Here is a 14,991-nt window from a genome sequence, read left to right as displayed (position 1 = left end):
ATAATAATGTTGTCATTGTAATTGTAAGTTTAGCCCAATGAGCGAGCCAGTAGCAAAAGTGGCAAGGAAAAACTCCATGAAATGGCATGATGAAGAAAAGTTGAGGAGAACCAGACTCAAAAGGGAAACATCTTCATCTGGGTAACATAAATATAATCAGAGGTGGGAAGTAACAGAGTACAAATACTTCGTTATTGTATTTAAATCGATTTTTCTGTACTTTACTTCAATATTTATTTTTCTTTTTAACTTTTTACTTTCACTCATTACATTTTTTACACTACTTCTTACATTTTCTAACCAGACTCTTTACTTCAGGTTTTGTTTTGTTTTTTCTTTTCACTGCCCATCAACATATTTCTTGATATTTTGTGGCTTTTTTAATCCACCACTGGTGTATCATTTCCTGGCACTCACACACCACAGACGTAGGCTGGATTATGAAACAAACAACAAGCAGGGCAGAAGGCAACAATAAGTATGGGGTAAAGTGGATGAGACAGAGGGAATCAGCGATGTAAATGTGAGAGCAGAGACATTCTTAATCACCTAATCATCATCATCTTTTCTCTGCTTGTGTTCTTTATGGTGGTTTTCAGCCTGAATACATTCATTAGGTTACAACATTTAAAAAAACATTTATTCATATTTTAATATGATGTGATGTAGAGACCTGCGTGAAACAGATTGTTCTCCAATTTGTGCTGGACTTTGGACAATTTCTATTTTTAATAGACATAGTTCTTATATAAATATACCATTTAAAATGTATATATACAAATAGCTAAAATAGCCTTAAATTGTAATGTAGGGAAGTGAAATTATTTTCTTTGCATATCCACACTTTTTTGGATAATAATTATACATTATACTGATTCGAATGTTTTAGTTTCTTATTAGGATACTAATGTAATCACCTGTAAATCATACCAATCCTGATAATAAAAAACTACAACAATTTACCATTGAAAATTCTTTATTAAAACAAGAAAAATAAAAGTATATTAAAATGCACATATAAAGCAAAAAAAACAATAATGGAACTGTTTAGTGGTGCAGGAAAAGAGATGCAATGTATATAGGTGTCAAATAAGTAACATATATTTCCGCTAATGGTTTATAAAGAACAGATAATAAAACTTTGTTTTACAATAGTAAAATTGTTCTAGTAACAATGCAATGCATGCTCAAAGATGCTAGAAATGCAAGTGGAAAGTCTATGTCTACACTATGTACCTGCAGTATTTTTTACAGTCAGGACTGAATAGGGGACATTTATAATGATTGTGTTTTAAAGAATCAAGACCCAGATAATATTTTGAATACAGATCTGGTTATATTTATACTATAACTACAAAAGAGCTGAATATTTCACCATTGAAGTCCCCAAAGTATTGAACATGCAAGAAATGTTTTAAAAAAAATGTGTAGACAATACAGGAAAGAGAAATATATCACTGAATATTGTTCAAGCACAAATCTACAGACCCACCATTCATGATTTCCCATTAATAAAAAAAAATATAGTAAAATATTTGTATATAGATATTCTTCAGAAATTTATATTAAAGTATAAATTTAGACTTTGAAAGCCCACTGTCTGTGAGAAACAGTTATTAAAGTATCACTAACAATATGCAAAATTGAATAGTTAAAAGTGACAAAATAGAAAGCTAAATAATGGTATACACTATATACTATACACTATATTTTGTGTATCAAAATTATACTTAAAAATGTATGGTCCACTAACCAACTGCTGTTATTCATTTTTTTATTACATTATTTTTGTTCTAAAAAGCCGTTCGGATCTCCGAGGTGTTAGCTTAACTTCGGATTTTCTTTTTTGCTGAGGTGTCTTTACCTCTTCCCCAAGTACCTCTTCTACCTCTTCTGCCTCAGACTTATTTTCCATTTCACTTGGACTATCTTGCAGCAATTTTCTCCTTTTCCTAGTTGTTTTTTGTTTAGCTGAAGCTTTTGCTGATTCCCTGCCTTGAAGGTTGTGTTGTGTCATCACTCCAGAGTCTTGTTCTGCATCTGTGATTTCTTTTTCACTTTCCTGAAATGAAGCTCTGGTCTCTTCAACCACTTGGCTACACTCTGCATCATTAGGGTTAAGCTCTTCATCCAGCGCCAAGGTGAAATTTTCATCTGCTATTACACTGGCTTCTGTCATTTTCTCAGCAATCTTCTCATATAGCTCTGGTACTTCTTGGGTAGCCACAATCCTTTTATGTTCATAAGCTACTTTAGCAGCTTTGCTTGCATTGTTTTCACATGCTGTCTGTTCTGTTAAGGACTGTTGTTCTCTGTTTGCCTCACCATGATCTTCACCATGATCTTCTTCTTGCGCAACTAGTTTAGAATCTTCTCCACCCATAATATTAATATCTTCTTTTTCTTGACCATGATTCGTTGCTTGGTTTTCTGCAGGTGACTTCACACTAGCCATCTCCATTACCATTGTCTCTACAGGTGCAGAATCTCCAGTGTTTGCCCACACAATTGTCTGCCCATCATTTCCACCTTGATCTTGTTCACAGAGTCGTTTGTATTTCCTTACAGAGAGAGCTTTGGTAGTTATTGTTCGTTTTTTTATCATCCTTCTTTCATAACCTATACCTTCTTCTAACTGATCAGGAACTGCTTCTGTAATCTGCAAGTTTATACTACTACCTTTTTTTTCTTCAAAGTGTTTTTCTTCCACTCCTTTACCAAGTCCCTTTTCAAATGTTTTCTCAAGCAACATTTCCTGCAGAGCTTCATCATGTTGCTCTCTTTCCAGTTCAGAGTTTGTACTTTTTACTTGTTCTTGATTTGGTTTATCAGGTGCTTTCTCCCGATTCTTATCTGGTGCATCAACCAATAGAACTCCTCTTTCTGTTGTTTCTACTTCTGCATGATCAACAGCTGCTTTATTCATAGCTTTTCGTACATCAGTCACCTTATCTACCTTGTCTGCATACTTTTTAAGTAAAGTTTTTTCTTGCGGCTGGTCTTTCCTTGCTGTTTTAGAAATAACAGGTACTTCTATATATTTTAAATAGGTCTCTTGTGTCTCTTCTGAAGTGGGCCTGGCAACTTCAGTGCCTTGCACTGTTACTATTTCATGTCCACCCATCTCCGACTCTGCTACTCGTAAGCCTGTGATATGTTTAGATCTTCTTCTCTGTGATGCTGTTACTGTTATTGTTCTTCGTCTGAGATTTCTCGTGAATACAGTTTCAAAATCTTCATCTGAAATCTCCTCTTCTGTATTTTTATTTACCCTTGTTTCTTTGTGTAAAGGTCTAGTCTTTCTTTCCGGTGTAAGCTTTGCTGGTAGAGTCCTACGTCTGGGATTTCTGCTTGTGCTAACTAAAATATCTTTAGTGCATCCCTCAACACTGTGACCTTGGGCAGGTGTTGTACTCGCTTTACAGTCTGACAGAGTTTTACTTGTATCCAATTCTGCCAAAGTAGTTTTTTCTTCCAAAACATCTTTCATACCTTCTTTTGAACAATTATCCCTTTCTTGTTTGTTAGATGTAATAAGTGTGTTATTCATACCCAGTTCTACTGCTTCCTCATTTTCTTTGTCTATTTTTTCTGTCACAGATTCTGTTACATCCATCTGAACCAATGCATTCTCATCATCTGCATAATGAGTTTTGGTAAGCAGTACTACTTCCTGTGATTGTGTTGTTTCATTGCCACTCTCATTTCTACCTGTTTGTCTTTCTGGTGCCAAATTTGTAGCCAGTTCTTCTTCATATTCTTCAACATAAATAAGATCTTTTACCACTTGAGTGTTATGAAAATCTTGCAGATCTTGCAGAGTGGACGGTATATCTGCAGGTTCCTCTATAATGGGATTTACAAACTCCTTCTCTATGATCTCTTCCTCTACAACTTTAGCTCGTAATTCTTCCCTCACCTTTTCAGGCATATCTGCTGCTTGTTCACTCATTTTAAGCTTGTTACCTATTTCCTCCTGAGCAGGACTACAGTCACCTGTTAAATTAGGGAGAACCTTTTTGACATCCACAAGCACAACGGAAGCTTCTTGGAATGTTAAAAGTGAAGTGGTTTCCATTACATCCTCACTATGCTCTCCATGCACCAATTCTGTAGATGTTTTGTCTTTTTGTACTCTGTTCTCAACTTCTTTCACAGTTTCAGAAAGTTCAAATAAATTTACAGTAACTGACTCCATGTGCTCTTCTACTGCCTTAATCCCTGATATAATGTTCATTTCATTATTTTTAGCCTCATCTAATCGTTCAGGTTCCTCTTGTAGCATCAGGGTTTTCATTTGTTTTTTGTGTCTACGTTGTGGAGTACCTTTGCCTGTGAGACTTGATGAATTCTCGAGAATTCTCATTTTTATTTCACTTTCTGCAGCTTGACCCTGCAGCCTTTTAGAGAATCTTAACGGGCTTACTGAGCTTGCCTCATCCTCATCCTCATTGACATGTTGACATTGTGGTTCCTTGGTTGGTGTTTCTTGAGCAGTGTCTGCCTCTTTTCGAACTGCTTCATCAGTAATAGTTGACTCTGGAACTTTGACTTCATCATTCAGTGCAACACTTTTCTTACTTTTCACCCTTTTATCTGTTTCTTTTTCAGTATGTTTAGCCAGAGATTCTGTATCAATGCATTCAGGTCTATGGGGTTCCACCTGAGGCTGTGAGATTTCCGTAGCATCTTCACCAGCAACTGTGGTTGTCAAACCATCGTCAAAATCCAAATGCACATCAGTGGCACATGTTAATATGGCTTCTTCTGTGTCTTCCGATGGCCCCTTTTCTAAGGCCATTTCCTCCTCCTGCTCTTCAACATTTTCTGCAGCAGACTGTTCTGGTGTTTTTGGTCCAACCTCCATTTCAATAGCTTTCACATGTTCCATTTCAGCATTGAAGCTTATTGACTGCTCCAAAGCAGTTTCAGTGTGTGACACCAGAACGTCCATCATCTGCTCAACTTCCAAATCATCAACTGTTTGTTTTGTTTTCACTTGTTGCTTTTCAGCTTTTGTTTTAGAAGTGTCTTTAGCTGCTTTTGTAGCACTCCTGAGAACTCTTGTGGTCACTTCGCTTTTTTCCCCTTGATGCTTGAGTCTTCTCGGATTCTTAAATGGAGTTTCAAAGCTTGTTTTATCCTCTGCTGCTTCGGACAGTTCAGACTGAACATCTAATTTCACCCTTTCATCATCTTCACCTGACTCAGTTATATGTTTTCTTTTTTCCTCATTATGTGTGTCTTGAACAGAGTTTAACAGAGTCTCTTTCAGAGCCTTCTCTTTTTGAAATGTCTCTATCTTGGTTTCATCTGTAACGAATGTTAGAACTTGCTCCTCAGCTGCTTCTACAATCTCGGATTCTTTCAAAGGTTCGACTTCTTGAGATTCTGCCATCTTGCTTGCATCTGTTAGATTTGGCTCTAAAACTATGTCATCATATTTTGATATAATATTTTCCATAATCTTGTCATGTCTTACATCTGATTCATCAATATTTAGATTTTCAGTTTTGTCCTCAGCCACCAGCGCATTTTCATTGTCTGCCACAAGAAGCTCAACAGATTTGTGACATTTCAAAGCTGCTACTTTGCTGTGGCCATCCGTTACTGGCACAGTTTCTACTGCTGGTTCCTCTCCCTGCTCTTCAATGTGTTCTGAAGCAGATGGTTCGTGTGCTTTTACATCAATTATTAATTTGGATATTTCAAAATTAACATCAACGAGTCCTATTTCCTCACCATCCATGGATGTCTTGGTAACTTCCTCTGCTGATGCTGTCTCTTTTTCTTGTTCTTTATTCCTTAACTTCTCATCCATCTTATTTTTATCTGCCCTGTCCTTCTCCACTTCCATGAGGTCTTGATCATCAGTTGGTTGTTGATCTAAACTGCTATTTTCATTATTCATTTCTTTTTTTCTAAGAGTCACAATCGAATTTTCACTGTAAACTTCAGTGGTGATGTTTATTGTCTCAATTTTCCCTTCCACATTCTCATTTTCAGCTTTTTCCATGACCCGCTCTTTTTCAGGAGATTCTGTCTGTTTTAATCCTTGATATTTGGGCTTACCTTGTACTTGTTTGCTTTCCTCTGGTTGTTTTATAGATTGGGTTTTTCTTGTGTACACATGTTTAGAAGTGGCTGCAAGTGCTTTTTTAGATGTACTTCTGGAAATGCTTTCTACCAGTTCACTTTTTGCAGCCTGATCATCGAGTCTTCTAGAGCTCCTTAATGAAGTTTCGTAGTTTGATCTTCGCTTGTCATGTTTTCCTTTTGAGCCTAAGCGGTATGCCGTGGTTTTGTTTTCCTCTTGTTGCATCAAAGTACTAACTTTCTCCTCTTTGTTATCAGGACTTGGTTCTAGGTCTTCAGTTTCCTGAATTTTTTTCCACGAACATTCCTGAACTATGCCAGACTCTTCAACTGTGTTCTTCGCTTTTTCTACCAAAGACACTACTAGTGCTCCAGCTTCCCTTTTTTCCACTTCTATTTCTACTGTCTCATCAACAATATTTTCAACCACTGATATTTTTCCTGCTTCTTCTGTGTCATTCTTGTTTGAATATTCTGCTGGTGGTGTTTGATCTTGTTGTGACTGAACTGTTTCTACCATTTGTGCATCCTTATTGTTTCGGATTTCCATAAAAGGAGGTATTTTGATCATCTGCTCTGTTTTAGTTTCTGAATGAGAGGAAGGCTCACAGGGCAATATGTTTTGTTCTTCACAGTGAAGACGAGAAATCTCTGATATGGTGGTCACATCATGTAATACTGTCTCCACTGTGTCCTACAAAACAAAAACAATGCCATTATTACTTATGTAGCACGTTAAAATCCAGAGTATCATCTGTCGGTCATGCATTCATGAACACTGCACCGTTTTACTTTTCTATAAACAGAATGTGATTGATCAGGTTTTTCATGTGTGAGAATGTGTGTATATTAAGACGCACGCATGATCACGTGTATAATACGGTGAAAACGCATGTAAGGTAATAATTAGAAGTGACAATTGTTCTAATTGTCAATCAACTCAGTGAAACTGACAGAGAAATTACTAACTATGATGCTCAGAAAGCTACACCACTTTTTACCGTAGGGTTTTTAGACACTTCAGCAAGAAACTGGAGACAGGTTTGGCATTTCTCAACAATTTATTGGATGAGTAATGATAGGTCTTATTGCTCACGCTGCAATAAATTACATTTCCAAACACAACAGAGGAAAAAGCAACAATAATGAGAGGTGTTCATGCCATTACTGGTTTTTATAATTATTATATATATATGGCAAAGGATTTCACACACACACACACACACACACACACACACACACACACAGCCAGAAAACCACCCTTTCAGAGTGAAGTTGTTTACCATAAATGGCAATTTGAAGCATTGATGTATGATAAATGGCATATTGGCAGACACAAATTTCAGACTTTGTCAATGCATTTATTTGATAATTAAGGCTGCAGGATACCAAGTAAAACAAAAAAAAACACTCATGCATACCTTTCTTAAGAAACGTTCGCCATCCTCATGCACCAAGTCATCTTCCGCACAATGAACATCAGGCTCAATGTCTTCAACCCTGCATAACGCACATTTAAAGATATCCACAATTCAATTAAGGCTTTCTAATTAAGCTGCTATAAGACTTAGATAATAAACATTAATGGTGGATTAATTGTGTAAAATAGTTCGAATAACCTGTTGGTTTTCTCAATTGTCACTTCTGTGTCTGTTCCAGGTTTTTTATGCTTTAGAATGCAGCTTCTGCAGTAGGTAGTAACAGCTGTGTCATGCACCACTGTAATTACCATGACAAAAAAAGATAAGGCCATAAAAACAAAATAAATTTCTTAATTGACCGTTAGAGTGTTTCACATTTTTGACACTTGAGCTGTTGACATACTACTTGACAGTAGGTGTACACACACATTTGCCTACTAAAAAAAAATGTTGTAACAGATTTTGCATCAATTAGACTTTTACCGCTCATATAACAAACATTGTTCTAGATTTTTATTAAGCACAGTAATAAGCTAACAAGAAATAAAAACAGCAACTTCCATGGAATTTTCTTTCTGTAGAATACTTGCCTTTTCTTTTTTTAACCTGGACAACCTCCTCCTAAAAATGTAGAGGTAATAATTGTTAAAACTGTGTAAGTAATTGTGTAAAATTATCCAATATTATAAGAATCACCATATTAATATCTCTAAATATTAAGAGTTAATGAGTTACATACCACATCCTCTGTGTAATGCATAGTCCCCTCTACTTGAGTAATACCAACTTCCATCTGGAAATTATCATCTTCTTCATCCCCAATAAACTCATGACTCTCTATCAAGATATTAACATAATTAAACTGACAATGCACTAGTTTTTATACCTAAGAAATGTAATTAACTGCTTACTATTTAGGTCCATTGCTTGCAGTTTTCTTGCTATTTGACTTCTCTGAAAACTGCATCCTGTACCATTTGTTTCCCACAGCAACTTTGTGTCTTGTGGATGAAGGTTCAGATATTTTTCACAAACTGTAACAATTTAGACATTTAGCATGTGTGATGAATATATAAGATATATATAAAAAAACACAGACAAGCTACAGGATGACATTATTAGCAATACCTTTGTACATGGCTGGTGACAGTGGACGCTGCAAACCTATGCAATCGTTTTTGAAGCTCCAAACAAAATCCTCCAGCATTTGGAGACCATAGCCATTGCTTCTGTGACATTTCCGGACGAATATGGTGTCCATGATAGGAAGGTCATAACACTTGGTCAGATAGTGACTGCATATTGTGCCTATAATTGGAACAAAAAGAGAAATGGTAAAATAATTCTGTGGTTGATTTAGATATTAAATGGTTGGTCCTAACTAATTCTAACACTGGTTTTCACTGCACAATACAGTCACATTTACACATTACTTTAAGTCTAAAAAAGGACACTTGTTATTTAGAACTCTGCATTTCATTCTGCCTGAGTGTAAAAAGTTTGGAAGCCTCAGATTGAAAGATGCTCAAAAAGATATCAGAAACTGCCCAAACAAGTCTCTAAAAGAGCTGATCAATTTAACTCAACTGTTTTTATAACCTTCGAAGCATGTTTTTTCATTCAAACATTTTAACTTTTAAACTATTATCTAAACTGGAAGAACAACTTAGGCAAATAGACATGTTGTACCTTCAGGTTTGACGGAGTAAAAGCCCACCGCCTCGCCATTTTTCCAGAGGATTTTAGCAAATTCGTCTTTCTCATGACAAAGAAATTTCACATCGCAATCAGCCCTCTCTTTTGTTCTGTGTATAATCCTGTTAAGCACATACAGGACTATCCTCTCTCCAGTCGTTTTTACCTGAAGACAGAAATGTTCTCTCAATATTCACCCTCATTTTGAGTAATTCAGTAAAAGGTTGTTGATGATATTGTAATGGCAGAAAATGGCAGTAACCTTGAGGAGTCCTGTTCGTGTGGGGTCTGCTGTTTTAAGAATATCTTCAGCAGACCACCAATGATTCAGTAAATAGAGTCCCACAGCTAAGCAGAGGACAGTGCATTGTTAGTGTTATCAATAATTCATCAATTTAAATATTAACATTTTTATTAAATAAATGCATATTACCTTTTGAATTTTCTTCAGGTAAAAATAGTGCAAGGACCTTGTATATAATGTTAGCTCCATGGAGGGGGACAAAACCCACATTACAGAGGCCAATCTCTATCTATAGCATGACATAAAAAGCTAAATAATTTATAATCATTAAGATTAGACATCTTTAGACATTTTTATACATCATTCTATACTGAATTACCACTTTACTTGCGAAACAATGTAGGACAGATTACATACAAATGCAGATTATAATAATTATTCACTTTGTATAACTCTTTATTAATAGCTTTACCCAGTAATAAACCTAGACATTCCAGACATTTAAAAAAACAACAGACTACTCTTACTTTCTTTGATCCAGGTATACTGAGGTACTCAGGTTTTTCTGGATTTCTGTGGAGAAGTTTAGACATGTAGTCTTTCGCCGAGTGCTCCAGGGATTCAGGATCCACACTGGTCAATACATCCACGGGGTACTCCATCCTGAGGGAGAAACATCCTTCAAAGTAAATATTCCTAATAACTTTGAGTTGTTGCCATAATTGGAAGGCAGTTTATCCAATATCCAATAATCAATTTAGATTGTTCGTTCAGAAACTAGTGTAACAACTCTACATTTATGGAATTTGGCGGATGCCAATATCCAAAGCGAATAACATTTATACGTGTTTTCTCATTTTTTACAACAAAGCACATCAGAGTTAAGGGCCTTGCTCAAGCATTGGCAGCATGATGTCTAGTAATTTGACCTCACAATGTTCTGGTTATAAATTCAACATCTTAATCACTAAGCTACTACATCTCTTTGAATCAATGCTAAAATAACCAGTGTTATTGGTAGAAAACTCTACACTGATTAACAAGCGTTACCATAACATTGCATGGTGTTTTTGTGACTTGATTTAATATATTCAAGTGTCAAGTCTATTAACTAAAATCAAATATATTAGAAGACTAAATCATTTAAACTATTCAAAATCTTTTTTTTTCTTTTAATTAATTAATATTACCAGTGTCTACAATGAAACTAGTAAAAAAAAAAAAAAAAAAAAAGTTACACACTTAAAAGACTGAGGAATGTAAGTATAAGTTTATGCTTGGCTCCAGGGCTTCAGAGGGAATAAAGAGTAAAAGGAATTTGGCTGAAAAATGTTTTCTGTTTTGAAAATAATAATTAGGGCTTTATGATGCTATTCTGGAAGAGTACTGAGTACAACAAAACTAAAAAAGTAGCAGCATCATAATTAGAAAATCGATAGTGGATATTGTTAGCCTGAGGGTCTTTTCTGGTTTGCATATTTTCATGGAATGAAAATACACCCACAAATTTTGTCTTTTTTGACAGTGATTTCTGACAAACTGTATGTTATAACACGAATATAACCTATACAAATATGTATTTATCCATATATGCTGCTAATGTTTTTTTTTTTTTTTTTTTTTTTTACCAAAACAAATTAAAAAGTAATTAGAATGATCCATTTATCTCTGTTTGTGACTTGATGCATGCACAAGTGGACTAGGAGAACCAGCTGGTGCATTTCACCTCCACAAATAAGTCAAAATGTGTTAGGAAGATTTTTTTAAAGGGTTCTATTTTGTCAGCAGTTTTTTTTTTTTTTTTTGAAGCAACACATTGACATCATACATTTGCACAGATAAACCTGTACTGGAGCTTCATATAGTTGTTTGTTTTAAGGGTTATCCAATTTAGTTCCCTCTTTGAAGCTGAAATGCTCAATTTAACTAAAGTCTGATGACCTACATGCCCAGTGTAGGACTAACGAAGTCCTTTGTTGTGTTAGTAGTGTGTTTTGGATCATTGCCTGTTGCATTTCTCTGTACACTGGCAGGCACAATGTTTCAGCAGCCTTCTGAATTAGTTTTGTTGTAACCATCACGGTTACATCATGAAAGGATACAATACAATGATTACTCAGCCTGTTCCAAAAGCAGTCCTGCAAGCCTTAGTCATGACATCAGTATGTTGAGCAGATGAACTTGTATGTTTTGGATCATAAGCAGATCCTTTCTTTTCCACACCTTCAATCTTTTCATCATTTAGTTGAGGTATTTTTTTTGTTCCAGAATTGTGTGATTTATTTCTATTTCAGTTCTTTGAGTAGGGAATTGAGATACTGTCAACTCTTCCCTGTGTAAAAGGACTTTTTTAAGGACATTCCAAATTAGCCTATTAGCAATACCCTATGTCTGCTTTATAGTTTTGAACAGTTTTCCCTCTTTTCTCTGCTTCAAAACAGCTTGTTTTCAGGTTGGTTTATCCTATTTTAACATCAAATATAGTTTAGTCATTAAAACCAAGCATACAGTGTTCTACTTTCTTTATCATATTTAGTGTAAATATCAGAAAACAAAAGCTAGAATTCTGTCATATCATCTCATATTCCTCTTTTGATTTCAAACCCAAATATCCAATATTTATCTTGCTATTGCAATAATTTTGGATGGGACGGTGTGTATCAGTATTTCAATATTAATACTGTTAGAGTTAAGCAATGCATATAATAAAGTCTCATCAGTGCTGTGATAAGAATATGGTGGGGCAAGTGACACACACACACACACAAACACACACACACACACACACATGGCTGAAACATAGGCTGAAAAACAAGGCCTGCATCAACTTACAGTCTAACTCAGAAAGAAATCAGTCTCAGTGTCCCTTTTTTTATAACAGTCTAGATTATTTGCTTATTTCCATGGATGGTACTGTTACACTGGGTTCTGTAAAAATTCTGATGAGGAACCCAGAAATGAAACCTTATACTGATTTCTATTGATCGTTAAAGGACAGGTGGCACTAAACCCTGCTACCACTTTTATACCAGCCCTCTTAACAACAATCAACACATTATTTTTGTATAAATGCATTAAAGAAATCACCATTTCTAAACCTGACCTACTGTTATATGTGTATTTGTTACAAAATAAACCAATACGACTATTAATATTTACTTACCACCTGACACTGACAGCCTTCAGCAGTTATTTCACAACAAAAATTTTTTAAGAGAAAATACTTAAACATGCCCAAACAGCAGATCACTTTCCCTTCAAACTTCAGTACATCTACTACTATCAGACAGACAGATATGCGTAGCATGTGTGAAATACATACAGTATAACCCTGCAATGCCACTGTTTGGTCTAGAATCATAGAACTGTATTTGTGCTTTATTACAAGATACACAGCAAGACACACACACATACACACAAACAAATATAACCAAGACTTTCAGCTCCTGCTGGTAGCCCCTTAACCCCACCCTTCTCTGGTTTGGCAAGTGTGTAGTCAGTGCTCATGAGATATGTTTCAAGTCTATGTCATATTTGACAGGGTGAATTTATTTGACATCTGTCCCACAGGTTGGAACAACTACAGTTTTCAAGAACAAACATGTGAAAAGCTAGCACAAATACTTCACAACAAAGAAACACCACAGTAAAGAGGCAAAGTCAAGGAGGGTGTTCCTGTGAAGTACAAGTCTCAGAGTGCGTGTGCATGTTCGTGTGTATGCATCTCCAGTCAATGGCTCCCCTGTCAAAGTAAATTAGCAGTGAAACACAAAAAGAAAGCTCATGTGTGAGAATGTGATTAACCGAAAACCAGATTCCATACACTCCCTTCAGAACAGCAGCACAGCTCAATACACACGCTTTCTCCAACACTGACGCACTTTCATACCAAGCTCAACTCTGCTCAGCAAACATGCAAATTCATGCGAATTCATAAAAGAGTCACTCTGAAATATTTCCTCAGCAGCAGCACAATGCCCAGTGTAGCTTTATTTTTTTATATTCTGAAGCAGATGTGATTGTCAAGATGTGAGTATTTGTAAAAGAACACACTGTACCTTTCAGATCACAACAAAAAAGACCATCCCCTAAGGTAATATCAGCTTCACATGGACTTCAGTAAGTTTTTGTAGCCAATAATCACGAGTCATTTTAACCTTAGAATGTTTCCAACTTACATCATTTTGTATTAAAGTACTAAATCAGACACTCTGATTAGGCAAACATCTGTGTGCACCATTTTTATTTTATGATACTGAGATTCGATCTATTGGATTGCATAAGGGTTCACATGCACACATGTTACAAGAACTCAGATCTTTAGCACTTCTGGACATATGGAGCATTTTTTTTTTTTTTTTGTATTAAGTAACATGTTTACACACAAAGGAAGGTGACAAAAAAAACAAAAAACAAAGCAACACTAAACTTTTAACAAACTTAAAAAAAATAATAATAATACGTGCATTACATGGAAAAGAGAAACGTTTTACGCATCAAGGGTTAACAAAATGCGCAGTTACAGAGCAGCCATTCTCATAAACAAAGGCAAAGAGGTGTGTGCGCGTGCGTGCGTTTTTATTGCAGAGCTGTAGGCAATCTTGTTTTACAAAAAAATAAAAACTTCACCAATCCAGCATAAACACAACTTCATTACGTTTCATGAAGTTTAGTTTGGGAATCAGTTCCAAGCTCAAAAGATGCTAAAATGACCAAAAATGCTCAACATATATGAGCTGAAATTGTCATTTAAACCTGCACAGTTTTCTGCCTCCAAAACAAATACACCATTCTGTTTTAGTGCACCAAGTCATTATTAGTGCAATTGTCCATTAGGATCACCATGCATGCGCTAGAACGTCACTGCTGCATGATATTTAAATGTCTGTTACCAGTGCAAAGAGAACAGGTTTCCACTAGTTTTGCCATTAGTGAGAAACTGCACGACTTTTAGAAGTCTGAGTTTTCCTGCTGCTCACTGCATGCAATTAAATATGTAAAACATTTGCCTCTGGTTTGTAAAATAACATTATTGGATGTGTATAAAGCGGCCCAGGTGAGCAGTCCAGGTGTGCGCAACAAACAGGTCCGGAGCGCCGATGCTTTCCTGACATGTTGCGTCACAACCCTTTTTCTGATTAGACGGGAAAAATGACGGGCTGAATGCACGCGCACGATTAGTCAAAGCAAAAAAAAAACAATCACTCACCTGGGATATGGAAAAAGGATCTCCCGTGATCTTAGTGCCCCGGTATAGCACTGACAAAAGTATTGCGTTGGAGCTGAGTGTGCAAAATAAAATAAAAATGGCTGGGACAAGCGGTGCACGCCCCCCTCGGGCTTCAGTGCGCGGTCCCGCCGAGACAACTGGAGAAAACGAGAGCGCGCACTGGAAAGCCTGTTGTATAACCCACAACGGTGCTGAAACGCTTCATAGGCTTCGATCTAAATTTGGAGTAGGCTACATGTCCTACCTGACCAGAGAGCTGTCTGAGAAAAGAGTGACTAATAACTAACCAAAGTTTCAGCTTAGGA

At 36.1% G+C, this 14,991-nt stretch overlaps 1 protein-coding gene across 1 annotated transcript; it reads right to left on the bottom strand.

The window, feature by feature from the left end:
• Nucleotides 1-958: 958 nt before the first annotated feature.
• Nucleotides 959-14,812, bottom strand: fam169aa (family with sequence similarity 169 member Aa). The gene is made up of 12 exons (XM_046841842.1): nucleotides 14,666-14,812; nucleotides 9,984-10,119; nucleotides 9,646-9,745; nucleotides 9,475-9,560; nucleotides 9,207-9,378; nucleotides 8,646-8,825; nucleotides 8,429-8,551; nucleotides 8,257-8,354; nucleotides 8,108-8,138; nucleotides 7,716-7,815; nucleotides 7,518-7,596; nucleotides 959-6,790 (listed from the first exon to the last, which is right to left on the bottom strand). The coding sequence occupies exons 2-12, from the start codon at nucleotides 10,116-10,118 to the stop codon at nucleotides 1,778-1,780; spliced, it is 6,117 nt and encodes a 2,038-aa protein (XP_046697798.1). The 5' UTR covers nucleotide 10,119; nucleotides 14,666-14,812; the 3' UTR covers nucleotides 959-1,777.
• Nucleotides 14,813-14,991: the final 179 nt, after the last annotated feature.

The sequence above is a fragment of the Silurus meridionalis genome, chromosome 27 (genome assembly GCF_014805685.1).
Source record: "Silurus meridionalis isolate SWU-2019-XX chromosome 27, ASM1480568v1, whole genome shotgun sequence".
In the NCBI taxonomy this organism is placed as follows: domain Eukaryota; kingdom Metazoa; phylum Chordata; class Actinopteri; order Siluriformes; family Siluridae; genus Silurus; species Silurus meridionalis.
The sequence above is the reverse complement of the archived record's forward strand: the minus strand, read 5'-3'. Positions and strand labels throughout refer to the sequence as shown.

What these genes read in the sequence shown, in the direction of transcription:
- fam169aa (XM_046841842.1), bottom strand. Translation starts at nt 10,118, where the DNA reads ATGGAGTACCCCGTGGATGTATTGACCAGTGTGGATCCTGAATCCCTG. An exon ending in GTATACCTGGATCAAAGAAA is followed by an intron (nt 9,746 to 9,983) that starts GTAAGAGTAGTC and finishes GTCATGCTATAG; the next exon opens with ATAGAGATTGGCCTCTGTAA. An exon ending in GTCACCAGCCATGTACAAAG is followed by an intron (nt 8,552 to 8,645) that starts GTATTGCTAATA and finishes AAATTGTTACAG; the next exon opens with TTTGTGAAAAATATCTGAAC.